Source organism: Uranotaenia lowii, chromosome 2 (genome assembly GCF_029784155.1).
Source record: "Uranotaenia lowii strain MFRU-FL chromosome 2, ASM2978415v1, whole genome shotgun sequence".
Classification (NCBI taxonomy): domain Eukaryota; kingdom Metazoa; phylum Arthropoda; class Insecta; order Diptera; family Culicidae; genus Uranotaenia; species Uranotaenia lowii.
Window position 1 is genome coordinate 286,137,836 of NC_073692.1, and position 12,790 is coordinate 286,150,625.

Here is a 12,790-nt window from a genome sequence, read left to right on the forward strand (position 1 = left end):
ATGTCCCGAAAATGGACAAATGTAGTATCGGATGGAATTTTTTTTTCGTTCTGTATTTTTTACATGTTTTAGTCGCGTTGCGGTGCTTACTTTATGTGCCCAACGATGATGAAATGTATGCTCTGGCGCTGGAGCAACAAAAGCTTCGTAAATGGGGGGATCAACCTTTGGCAGGAGAAGCAAAAAAAGCAAAATGCGCGCACCAGAACTTGGCATGGTACTGTGATGCAGCTTCCGTTGCTGGTTTTTGTAACGATTAGCTAGGTCCCTGAGGGAGTGCATTCGCGTTTTAGTAACTCGAATGCCGTAAGAGCCGACGACAACCGGCGACGACGGACGCTAGAAGTGCCTGACAACATGTCGTTAAACTTTCGAGATAGCTTCAGAAGGGCGCGTTAGGAGTTTCTAAATCTATGCAGTTATATGTAAAAACAGAGTAAAATATAAGTCGCAAAATTATAAAAAAAAAAACTTAGAAGTAAAAGTAAAAAGGAGATAACCATAAGGGGAATTGGACACCTTAATCATACACGCTCCTTTTTTTAAACTCAAAATTTAGTAGTTTTGGTTCAAAGCAGCTCTTCAGTGGCAACCCTCAACTTTTAGTTCGACTGGGCAGTTGCAAAACTAAGTTCTGATAGGCATACTCAATACTAAGCAGCCGAACTCGAATTTATCCTTTTTTTCGAGGGTAGCTTATTTTCAGGGAATTAAAGGATGATTAAAATTTGTTGTACCCGGATGTTGCTGTCCCGGTACATTGCATTGCAATTACAGAGCGGTGGAAAGTTTTGACACTCCCGGTCAAAGAAAACTTCCGGATGTTACTTCCTACGGGAAGTAAACAACATCCGGAAGTTTCCGGACATTCCAAGCCGCTCACCGTATGATGACAATGACGGACAGAATTTTACGCTGACACGGTGAACATGCATTCCTTCATAGTCTTCCGGTAATTGTTCCGGAACGACAAAATTTTGCGACGTGTTCGTTGGTTGCTGTTCTGGTTGGAACTGAACTCGCTAAGTGTTTTCAGTCCAACAAAGAGAGTTCAATTTTTAGTTCATATGGTTGAACTCAGCTTTGCTCCCTCGCCGAAGGAAAAAAAGGGATCAATTTTGAGTTCGCAGTTCGAACTCCGTTTTGAACCATCGCAAGGAGAAAAAACGGTACTTAACTTTAAGTTCATAGAACCTCGGGCATACTTAATTTTGAGTTAAAATAAAGGAGCGTGTGCTAAACAAACAACAATAATATCTGAGTTGCATCTCTGTTCCGTGCAGGGTTGCCAACATTTTTTCAAAAATCAGGGAACTGGCGAAATAAAATTCAGGCAAAATCAGGCAACGTTAAAGTAACGGAAATTTCGGTCAAAGTGATGACCTTTTTTTTTGTGGTCATCGATTGCTTTGATTCAGCCACTTTTTCACTTCAGCTGTAGTACCTACTCCTGTTCCTTACTACCCATTTTTAATGACATTCGCAAAAATCAGGCAAAATCAGGCATATTTTCAAAAATCAAGGAAATTCAATGGCTTATCAGGTTATCAATCAGAGCCTCGATAAATCAGGCAATGCCTGAAAAATCAGGCACATTGGCATCTCTGGTTCCGTGTCCAGACACTGATTCATCTGACAGGAAATTTAAAAAAATAAAATGAGGAACAATATGTGTCCGACCCATTCCAGTGTTGGGCCACATCATGTGGAAGAACTTTCTGAATGATTTTAGTACCGTCACCCAGAGTGACAATGGATTCTTAAAAGTTTGCTTATGTTCACAGAAGACTTCTGCATCAAAAGTTTTAAAGTTGTTGAAACATCACATTGGCGTTGTTGGAAAAATTATTAGTATCATACTAAATTTTTGGTACCTCAGATACATGCGAGTTGCTTCTTACCTAAAAAAGTGATTTCTTGTATCAAAGCGAGTTTGTATGAAAAATTAAAAGAAAACACAAGCCAATATCAAGTGTTTGACCATTTTTGGAAGCTAACTAGCCATAATGCCTCAAAGTACCAACAATGATGGTATATAGTAAGCTTTCCAGATTTATTCCTGACGTATCCGGGCTGAGCAATTCCGAACATTTTAAACTCAAACCCCGGCAAAATCTGGGCATTGGATTTCAAAGTTTTCGCCTGAAAAACCCCACCGCAATTAAACCAGGCACATCTGCGGCGTTAAAATCAATGCTGACCTAGAATCTCTCAGGGTTTATCTTCCCCAAATTACCTGTAAAAATTCCCCAGGATTATGGGTGGATCATAGAGATCTCTAATTTACCAGTAAAGTAAACCGGAGTCAATTACATATATAACTAACATTCCTTCCGTTCTTCCCACACAGTCCGCAGGGCGCAGCCAGAGCACCTTCAACATTTTGTGGGGGCTAGTTTTTCAGTTGAAGAGGTCCAAAACTCTAAGGCAACGAATTGAAAGACTTGAGCTTCTTTTGAAACTTTAGATCAGAAAGTGTCAAATCATCTCTAAAGAGAAGATGATACAATTTAAAAAAAACTGTTGTTGTAGGAGAAATTCTAAGTAGCGCCAACCGAAGTTTAGGGCGACAGTCTATGTGAATACAAATGCGAGGCACATCAACGATGTTAAAATCAAATTCATCTTAAAAATCATTGATCATGTGAACTCAATTATGCCGGAATAAATTTCAAATTCTTCTTTTGTCACTCGGAGTTGGAACATCGCAAGGGGGGTTGGAATAAATTGCTACACAAAAGCTTGTATACAACACAATTGCATACTATATCATTGCACAAAACCTATAAACCATTCATTATGTGAACTCAATTAGGTCGGAACAAATTTCAAATCCTTTTTTTTGTCACTCGGAGTTGGAACATCGCGAGAGGGGGGAGGGGGGTCAATAAAATATAATGTGAAAAACAAATGATTTGGAATAAATTGCACAAAAACTTGTATGCAACAAAATTGCATACTATATCATTGCACAAAACCTATAAATCAAGTAATATTTTTATCGAAAAATTCAATTAAATCAAGAATACACATGGTGAAATTGCTTCCATCTTCTAAAATTTGTATTTGGACTTGTAATCTTTCGAATACTTGAATTTTTTATCGAAATTTCCATGATATACTTTAAACTTTATTTATTTCTCCCCTCGGATTTTTTGGAAATTCCGAAGGGAGGGGGGGGGGGGGTTTCAAAAGAAGAAATTGATATTTGTTCCAGCCTTAGTGATAGGGGAAAATTGTCACACCAGCGGGGAAGGTTGGCCCATGTCATTCTTTCTCAAAAATACACTAACCTATATATGACATACGCTGCCGGCCAAAGTTTGGGATCACCCGCTAAAAAACATGCAAATTTTGATCGTTCATATCTCCGCCGTCTTAGGATATATTGCAAATCTTCTGATCTCATTTGAAAGATAATGAGCAATAGCTATTTTGAAGGTATTTTGCTCATAAATAATGTTTTAGTTTTGCACCTAAAACTTAACCTAAAGTAAGAACATTTTAAAAAAATCGCACTCAATATTCAAAGCCGATCATCTCGCGATAGGGTGGACCAAATTTAAAAATTTGAGTTGCATTAGAATCTTTATTCTATGTTTCTCAAAACACAATCAAAAAATTTTGTGCAAAAATTTAAGAATGTACTTTTAATTAATAAAATAGACACTTAAGTTATCGTTCAAAAGTTTGGGATCACCCCTAGTATGGTGTATCGGCCAAAAGTTTGGGATCATTCTTTTAAAAACATGCAAATTTATCTCATTCATATCTTTCTCATCTAACATCGTATTGCAGATCTGAAAGGTGCATTTAAAAGCTAAGGAATTGTTGTTTTTTCATAAATTCATTTAAAAATTATATTTTAAATCCATAACCATAAAAAAATCAGAATCATAAGTGTGAATTTTCAAAAAAACAATTAATTTTATGGTAATTTTTTTATGGTTATCACTTTAAAATATAATTTTTGAATGAATTTATTAAAAAACAACAATTCCTAGTCTTTCAAATAAGAGACGAACCAGCCCAAGGCTGAAAGTCTCTATAATAAAAAAAAAAAAAAAAAAAAAGTCTTTCAAATGCACCCTTCATATCTGCAATACGATGTTAGATGAGAAAGATATAAATGAGATAAATTTGCATGTTTTTAAAAGAATGATCTCAAACTTATGGCCGACACATCATACAGAGGGATGATCCCAAACTTTTGAACGATGACTTAAGTATCTATTTTATTAATTAAAAGTACATTCTTAATTTTTGCACACAATTTTTTGATTGTGTTCTGAGAAGTTTAGAATACGGATTTTAATGCAGCTCAAATTTTGAAATTGGGTTCACATTATCGCGAGATGATCGGCTTTGAATATTGAGTTCGATTTTTTGAAAATGTTCTAGCTTTAGGTTAAGTTTTTGGTGCAAAAATAAAACAATATTTATGAGCAAAATACCTCCGAAATAGCTATTGCTCATTATCTTTCAAATGAGATCAGAAGATTTTAAATATGTCCTAAGAAGGCTGAGATATGAACGATCAAAAACCGAATTTTTGGCCGGCAGTTTATATGGCTTCGAATGATGTTTTACTTCATTTATATTGTAGCAAACAAGCTAATTCATCATATATTAGATGAAAAGTTCACGAAAACGAAACAGAAGGATTGGAATCAGCGTGAAACCTGCTATTTTTCATGGTTAACATTTAAGGTTTTATGGTTAACTGGCCTGAGCAGTCTGATGGAGCTACAGCTTATCGTTTTTCCACTCGCATGCACTTTCAGAAGACTATAAATATATTGTTGTATTTTACTTACTTCATACAAATTTAATATTTTAACTAAAGGGTGATACGGTCAAAAATTGGTCATTGGTGGTTTCTTTCAATTTTGCATTTAAAAAACCTGAACACCTCATTTTGAAGGTGTGTGTGTAGAATGTTGCTCCTATCTTGATTTTGGAATTCACTCTTCAGTTGTCAATATGCCGTCCAAGGAAGAAGAGCAGCGTATCAAAATTTTGCTCGCGCATCGCGAAAATCCGAGCTACTCGCATGCAAAGCTGGCAAAATCGCTAAAAGTTGCCAAATCAACCGTTACAAATGTAATTCAAGTGTTTGGGGAACGTTTGACGACAGCCAGGAAGTCTGGATCGGGGGGAAATCGAAAACCGGAAGCCACTGAGACGACAAAGAGTTTCAAGCGAAACCCTAACCTCTCTCTCCGGAATGCCGCAAATAAGCTGGGTGTATCGTCTTCAACCGTCCATCGAGCCTAAAAACGAGCCGAACTAAACAAGAAGGTAGTGACTCCAAATCGCGATGATAAACAAAATACGACGGCCAAAGCGCGATCCCGGAGGCTGTACACGACGATGCTGACGAAGTTTGACTGCGTGGTAATGGACAACGAAACCTACGTCAAAGCCGACAACAAGCAGCTTCCGGGACAGGAGTTTTATACGGCAAAAGGAAGGGGAAAGGAAGAAGATATTTTCAAGCACATGAAACTGTCAAATGTCGCGAAGAAATATCTGGTTTGGAAAGCCATCTGTACCTGTGGCTTGAAAAGCAGCTTTTTCATAGCTTCCGGGACTGTCAACCAAGTAATTCACGTGAAAGAGTGTTTGAATAAACGTCTGCTGCCTTTCCTGAAGAAACACGATTGTTCCGTACTATTTTGGCCGGATTTGGCATCTTGCCATTACGCTAAAAAGGCCATGGATTGGCTGCCGCCAACAACGTGCAGGTGGTTCCCAAGGACAAGAACCCTCCCAACACGCCAGAGCTCCGCCCGATTAAGAAATACTGGGCTATTGTCAAGCGGAACCTAATGAAGACCAAAAAACTGCTAAGGACGAGCAGCAGTTCAAGGCAAACTGGCTTTCTGCGGCTAAGAAGGTGGACAAGGTGGCTGTACACAATCTGATGGCAGGGGTTAAGCGTAAGGCCCGACAATGCGGATGGATTTGGAAAAGCGGAAGCCTAACAGAATATTTTCCTGAATTTTATACTAATTAAACTTGAAAAAGAAATTTAATTTGATTTTTTCACAATCGTTTCCACCGATTTCCACGCGTTTTCCCTTAACCAAATTTTGACCGTATCACCCTTTAAGCCTCGAAGCAAAATCATTCATGGCTACTATGTTCATGCGAAACAAGAAAATGTTTTATGGGATTTCCATCCTTTTGTACAAATTATAAAAAAACAGTGAGAATTGAACTCCCTGCAACATTTTCATCTTGGCTTACCAGTCCGATATCTTACTCAGCGCACCATCTGAGTCGGTTAGCTAACTAAGGTTCATTGTCTCAGTCTTTCTGCTATCAAATGTCAAAGATTTCCCTACAATTTTCCACCAAGAAAAGTTGAGAAAGCTGAACAACAAAGTGGAATAAGCTTTCTTTCTATAATTCATCTTCCCGAAATTGGTGATTATAAATTTCTTGGTTATTTGGCTAAGAAATGAGCCTCAAGTTTTTTTAAGGTTGCAACCTTGCTCTAGCAAAAATATACGTATACCTTTATCTAGCGATTCCAGAGCATCTAGCACAAATCCTCGCCTCAGGCTCTCATTCTCGTGAATACTAAAAGATATCTATATTTCTTTGCTACAGTTCACCTAATTAGATCAAATGGCAAAAGTTCACTGGCCCTGGCTGCCGAAATCGGAAGTCCAGCCAGTAGTTTTCCGCCTGTGCTCCAAACGGATGCAAGCAAGTATTCATGGGAAGCATCGGTTTTTTAAACACAATCAACAAAGATTGAAGACACTAGCGCCGGTTCTCGGACCAAAGAACAGTTTCCAGTTTTCTTGGTAAGATTGCTGAAAAGTGAGAAAGATTGTTCGGGGGTCTTGCTTTTTTCGGATTTTTTTTAGCTTCAGGATCGGATAAAATCTCCGGGAATCAACCCGCAAACATCTGTTTTCGTGGCTGACGAGCGACTCTGGTGCGGTTTTTCGCTGGAAGGATTCGCCCCAGAGCATTGGCAACAAAGTCCAACAAACTATCCAACTTGCTGATGGAAGAAATCAAAGGACAACGAGTTTTTGCAGTTGGAAGACAGCAGTGAGGGAGGGGTTTCGCTCGAGGAAGATCCCGGTTGAGGAAAAGTTTTTCTATCAAAACTTACCACAAAAGGAAGGGTGCCATCGGTAAAAAGTGTTAATGTGAAAAGTACAGATGGGTTTGTGGCTGGAAGGAACTGGGCACTGGGTTTGTATCATGTGTGGAAATGTGTATTATGACTGAGTTGAGATGTCTTGGCAGAGATGGATTCCGGGACACTGAAAAGTTTGCCATCTGGGAATCTGGGGAACAAGTTCACGGATGGAGATAGATTATGAAACTTGTGCGGCTTTTCACTTTTTTGATCGACTTACGAGTTTGTGGTACAGTTTTAACGACTTAGAGGTTTGCATGATCGATACACTAAATATTTTTTTCCTAACAATAAAACATTTTCACTCAACCTTATTATTGTAAAATTTTCAAATAGTTGTTTTCAAAGTTTATAAACTCCATCAAAAGCTGCATAATATCGTGCCAAACTTCTTCCAAAAAGAAAGAAGCATAAAAACTGAAGCTTTATTGCTCCATAAACCATTTGAATTCAATCAGACTGTAGAATTACAAGTTGCGCTAAGCTTACTTACACTCATTCATCCATTTCAAAGTTTTGCTAGCAATCGGGATCAAGATAGCGTGAAACTCAATATCCGCTAGTTGTAAAACCGAAAGTTGATTTCCGCTTTCCAATAGTTCCTGCCGGGGATTAGTCGTTCTGCTGTAGAACGCAGAGCTTCCGAAAAACTTGCTTACATGTGGTGTGGGAAAATTCCTACCAATGCGAAGAGCCATAAACACCGAGTGAGCCCACATTCGGCAAAGGATTGCTCAAATTTCCCGCCCCTTTCATGGTGGATTTACTTCGACGTTTCATGCCATCGTATCACGGTGCCGTTACTGCTGGAGAGGAAAACTCATCCATACCAGTTGGAGCTTTTCCAGTACACCAACCACCAAGAGTAATTATTTTTCCCCGCCAACCACATTCACATTATCCGCCTAACTTTTGGTTGGGTTTTAAAATTCTTTGAAATTTTGCCACTTGGCGGCTGCCTCTTGACACAAACCATAAGCATGTGTTTTAAGTATGTGGATTTACTCACATTTACTATTTCGTTCTTGAACATTTTGAGTTAGATCTAATCATTTACATAAACTATATAAAGCTAAAATGATATTTGGCATTGCATCGTGAGGCATTACAATTAATAAAAGGCTTCCAAAACCTTGTTTTCATTAACTATGAAGTAGGAACAGATGCGTCGTAGCATGTGTTTCTCTATAAATTGGTTACATTTTTGTATCTAAATGTGTTTTTTATTGCCAAATATAACAAATAGAAAATCGATGGGGTGCTGGTATGTATTTTACAATGCATTTTCTTTTCTATCGCATTTTCTCTCGCTTTTTATTCTTACTTTTTTAAACACCGAGATGTACCAGGAGCTAGAAAGCAGTTATGCTGGTTAACAGCTAGTGCAAAATGTTGATATTTTAAGGCCAGTATAATCTCGGAATCAATGCTTAGAACAATAGGGGAGATGTGGGCTTAATCCGTATACTGTGGAGAATACTAATTTTCTTCCATATTCCAACAGATAGGAGTCTGAAAACTATATGCACATGAGCGGACATCTGTTTCCTATATATACGTATACGTTAGAGCATTTTTTCTGTTAAAATGTATTACAGTTTTTGAAAAAATAATTTCATAATAAAAGTAGTCAAAATTGCCAATTTCTGAAACTGAGTGGGCTAAATAGGCAACAGTTCCACTTGCAATATTTTCGTAAAGCCTGTGCATTTTCTGCCGTTCTGCCTTTGTTTACCAGAGCCGGAACGATACAAAAAATATTCTTAGCAACAGCCATTCCAATTTGTGTATTTCCTGCCGTTCTGTCTTTGTTTACTAGCGTCGGAACAATACAAAAAAAAAACATTCTTAACGACAGTCATTCCAATCTGTGCTTTTCCAGCGGCTCTGTCATCGTTCACCGGTGGCCGAATTATGAAAAAAAACAATCGTAGCAGTAGCCTTGAAAATCTGCGCTCCTTGAGCCAATCCGTCTTTTTACCGGTGGCTGAATCAGAAACATTTTTTCGAGGCTGCAACCTTAAAGATCTGCGCTCCCTTAGCCAATATGTCTTATTACCGGTGGCCGAGTCATAAACAAACAATCGTAGAAGCAGCCTTGAAAATCTGCGCTAGATCTAATCTGTCTTTTCACCAGCAGCCTTGAAAATCTGTGTCCCTTGTGAATATCCTATCAATATGATTAGGATACTAAAGAATCTCAATTTAGAAATCCACTCAAACACGTCTAGAGTTCAAGAATAGATCAATAACTGACTTTGTTTTGACTAGTGATGCTAGAATATAAAACGTTGCCATAGAAACTTTTTTATTTTATTTTTCTTGAGTGTTGTTAAACTGAAAATTATTATTATACAAATACAAAATAATTATATTATACAAATATAAAATAGAACAAATTTAATAAACTACGGTAGCTTAACTCAAGTCATCATAAGCGGAAGAGTCTTACCTTCATATGTAAGTTATGCTCTTGTCGTGCCGAGCATAATAAAAAAAAACTTTATTATTACTTTTGTTACACTTTTCACTTTTTAACTTTATTCACTTGATCCTAAACTAAGACTGAAGAGCAAAGCTGATTCCCTGATTGTTTTATTAAACTATAATTAACGAGTCAGCAATAACCATCATCGCGTCGGTCACCGTTCGAGTCGTCCACGTCGTCCAGGTTGTCCCCTGCGCGGTTGCGCGTGTGTCACCTGATACCATACCATCGTTCACCTGTCTGGCGCGTGGCGCTATTCCATTCTGTTTCACAGGTAGCCGGTGGGAAATGTTGTACGTCATAGGTAGCCGGTGGGAAATGTTATAACGCCACCCCCCTCAAGTGTCAAGCGTCCTCGTTTGACTTCTGATGCTTCGTAAGCGATGTAAATCCTGATGCTGAGAAGAATGCTTTCGATGTAGAATTTAGGGTTGCTCCCTGGTCCTTGGGTTTTGTCTCAATAGGTACTTCTCCTGGAAGCTTTGGTTTCAAGCTGAAAGATTGTAAGGTAATCCTTCCTTCTTCGTGTGCAGGTTGATGCTCAGTCGATTTGGCTTTGTATCTGCGGATGCAAGATATGATTAGTAGTAACAAGATGATGGAGGCAATGGCTATTCCTCCGATGCTTTGTGAGTTGGTCATGCGTAGCTTGAGATTCTGTATTTCTTTTAGATTGTCAATGTGCATTTGATGTACTTCTTCGAGATTGAAATTTTGTTTGGTTATTTCGATCTCTTTTCCGAATATTGGAGTGAGATATTCGTGTTTTTGTTTTGTTTGAAAGGTGTTTTTGAATGTAAAATTCTGCACTGTAACTGTGCAGTTACCTGTCTCGATAATGATAGGTGTTGAGATGATCCGAGAATCTCCACATGAGTCCAGTATGCTGATTGCTTTGTGACTGTTGACCAATATCGTTCCTGCATTTATTTCTTTAATGATCGGTTGATCCGGCTGTTTGGACATGGGGCATTTTGCTTGTTGATTCGTCAGTATTCTTGAAATGCATTCATCTTTCACAGGATATGTGTTGTCGCAAATATAACATTTTTCCTTTTGCTCGAAAAACGTTTGTTGGTGTATGGTTAGGTATCGGATGTCCGTGTTGATTTGGCTGCCGTTAATGTTGACCGGTTCCAGTTGTATCAGCGTATATTCCTTCTGCTCTACTTTTGGGATTTTAACAATTATTATAACATGGTTGTTTTGCAGAGAAGCTATTGCTTTTACAAATTTATAAATTTCTTCTTCGAATTTGATGTCTATTTGTTGATTAACCAAAAATTTATAAATATATTCTTTCTCCTGAGAACTAAGAATATTTTTGTTTAAAAAGTTGGATTTAGAAAAGGCAATTTGTTCCTCTAGTTCTTCTAGTGTTTTGATTAATATCTCTAAGTTGAATATAAGATTTATAACTTCTAGATCTTTTCGAAAATGTGTGTCGTTAGAGAAGATTTGATCTTTGATTAATTTGAGGGTTTTTGTGACTTTATTCAGAGTTGTTTGAAATAAACTATTGATTTTAATTTGCTTTGCTTGATTATCAATTATTGTGTTGCTGTTATTTTCTAAAATTTCTAAATTTTTATTGATGAGCATTAAGTCTTCTTCATCTGGGTTTCCAGCAATGAATTTAACAGCTTTGCCTAGTGCGTTGATTAGTCCTCTCCTAAATCTTTTTGGGTAGAATCCATTTAATTTTTCGTTTGCTTTTTTAATTTTGAATCGTAAAGTTTGTTCTAAGTGATCTGTTATGTTAAGTGCGTTAACTAACTTTTCTATATAGTCGATGTTTTGTCTAATCTCGTCTAAACTGATTCTGTGTATCAATCTTTCGTAGCCTATTCTCGTTTTTACTGTATCTAGTTTTATAGTCAAAAGTCCATTTCTTGTCGTTATGTCATGGTATGTGGTTGCTGCCGTCAGCGCAATCAGTCTGAAACAAAATGGTCAGAAAAAGGTTATGTTTTTAGTCGATTTTTGTGAATCTTGACATTATAGGAGTCCCTGAAAGTTAAGTCGTTGTTTTCTTTAACTTTTGAGATTTTATATGGTTCCTTGTCTTTCGTGATTCGTTGGTTAACTTTGACAAAAACGTTTTTTCCTACTTCTAATTCTTGGGGTTTGTCTTTTGTTTTGTTTTTCTCTTCTACTTGTTTTCTACGTCTTTCCATAGTAACTTTGATTGCAGATTGCATTTTATTGAAGTTTTGGAGGATGTCATCAGTGTTTGTTTGGTTTTGGCTATTGAAAACTATATCTCTAGGTTTGAAACCTGTAGCGGAATGAAATGTGTTGTTATAAGTGTCCACTAAAATGTTGATTTAATCGGAAAATTCTAAATCGTTGTATCTCTGATGTAAAGTTCTGTAAAGTTCGATTAAAGTGGAGTGGAAGCGCTCTACTATTCCGTTTGAGTTACTAGAACTCGCGTGGTGAATTTCTATGTTTAAATTTTGTAAGAATCCAATGAGGTCGATTGATGTGAAACTAGGTTCCTGGTCGCAAACTATTATTTCTGGTCTTCCAAAGATTCTAATGTGCTCCGTGATTGCTCTTTTGATGTCAATGATAGTTCTCGTCTCAAGAGGGATCACGTTTGCGAATTTTGAAAATGCGTCCACTACCGTTAACATTTTTCTTTGTTTCAAGAAAAATATGTCCATATGGACTTTTTGAAAGGGTTTGTATGTTTCATTGAATTTTTGAATTAATTTGGGTGGCTTTCTGTCGTATTTGCATTTTTTGCAAACAAGACAGCTATCAATAAAAATTTTGATCTTTTTTTCAATTTCTGGGAAAAAATAGTCCGAAAGAATTTGTAATATATTTTCTTTTGCGCCCCTGTGCGCGTGTTGGTGAACCTTCCGCACGATTTCGTCCTGTTCTTGCGACGTCTTTATGTCCCTTAGTAGAACCTGTGAATGAAAAATCTTAAAAGTTTTATTACTAGAAAAATGTTTTTTATATGTTTCCTGAATCAATTGCATTATTGAAATGGGACAGTGCAAGCAGTTCATACCCCTAGGATTTAATTTTGTCTTAAAAATATTCACTATATCGATTTCACTGAATTGTTTTTGAACTATCGTGAATCTGTGGTATTTTGGAAAGATTTCTTCGTGAACTATCAT

The 12,790-nt window shown here is 37.3% G+C and overlaps 2 protein-coding genes across 2 annotated transcripts in view; one reads left to right on the forward strand and one right to left on the reverse strand.

Moving 5' to 3' along the window:
* The window catches only part of LOC129742753 (uncharacterized), a 400,996-nt gene that overhangs the window by 358,842 nt on the left and 29,364 nt on the right, over positions 1-12,790 (forward strand). The gene's annotated exons all lie outside the window — the stretch shown is intronic.
* On the reverse strand, positions 9,676-11,451 carry LOC129744470 (uncharacterized). The gene is made up of 2 exons (XM_055736991.1): positions 10,481-11,451; positions 9,676-10,215 (listed from the first exon to the last, which is right to left on the reverse strand). The coding sequence occupies exons 1-2, from the start codon at positions 11,253-11,255 to the stop codon at positions 10,142-10,144; spliced, it is 849 nt and encodes a 282-aa protein (XP_055592966.1). The 5' UTR covers positions 11,256-11,451; the 3' UTR covers positions 9,676-10,141.

Bases quoted from the DNA above. Each gene is read 5' to 3' on its own strand.
- LOC129744470 (XM_055736991.1), bottom strand. From the start codon at position 11,255: ATGCTCATCAATAAAAATTTAGAAATTTTAGAAAATAACAGCAACACA. The intron at 10,216-10,480 runs GTAACTGCACAG...TTGCATCCGCAG, and splicing joins ACCTATCATTATCGAGACAG to ATACAAAGCCAAATCGACTG.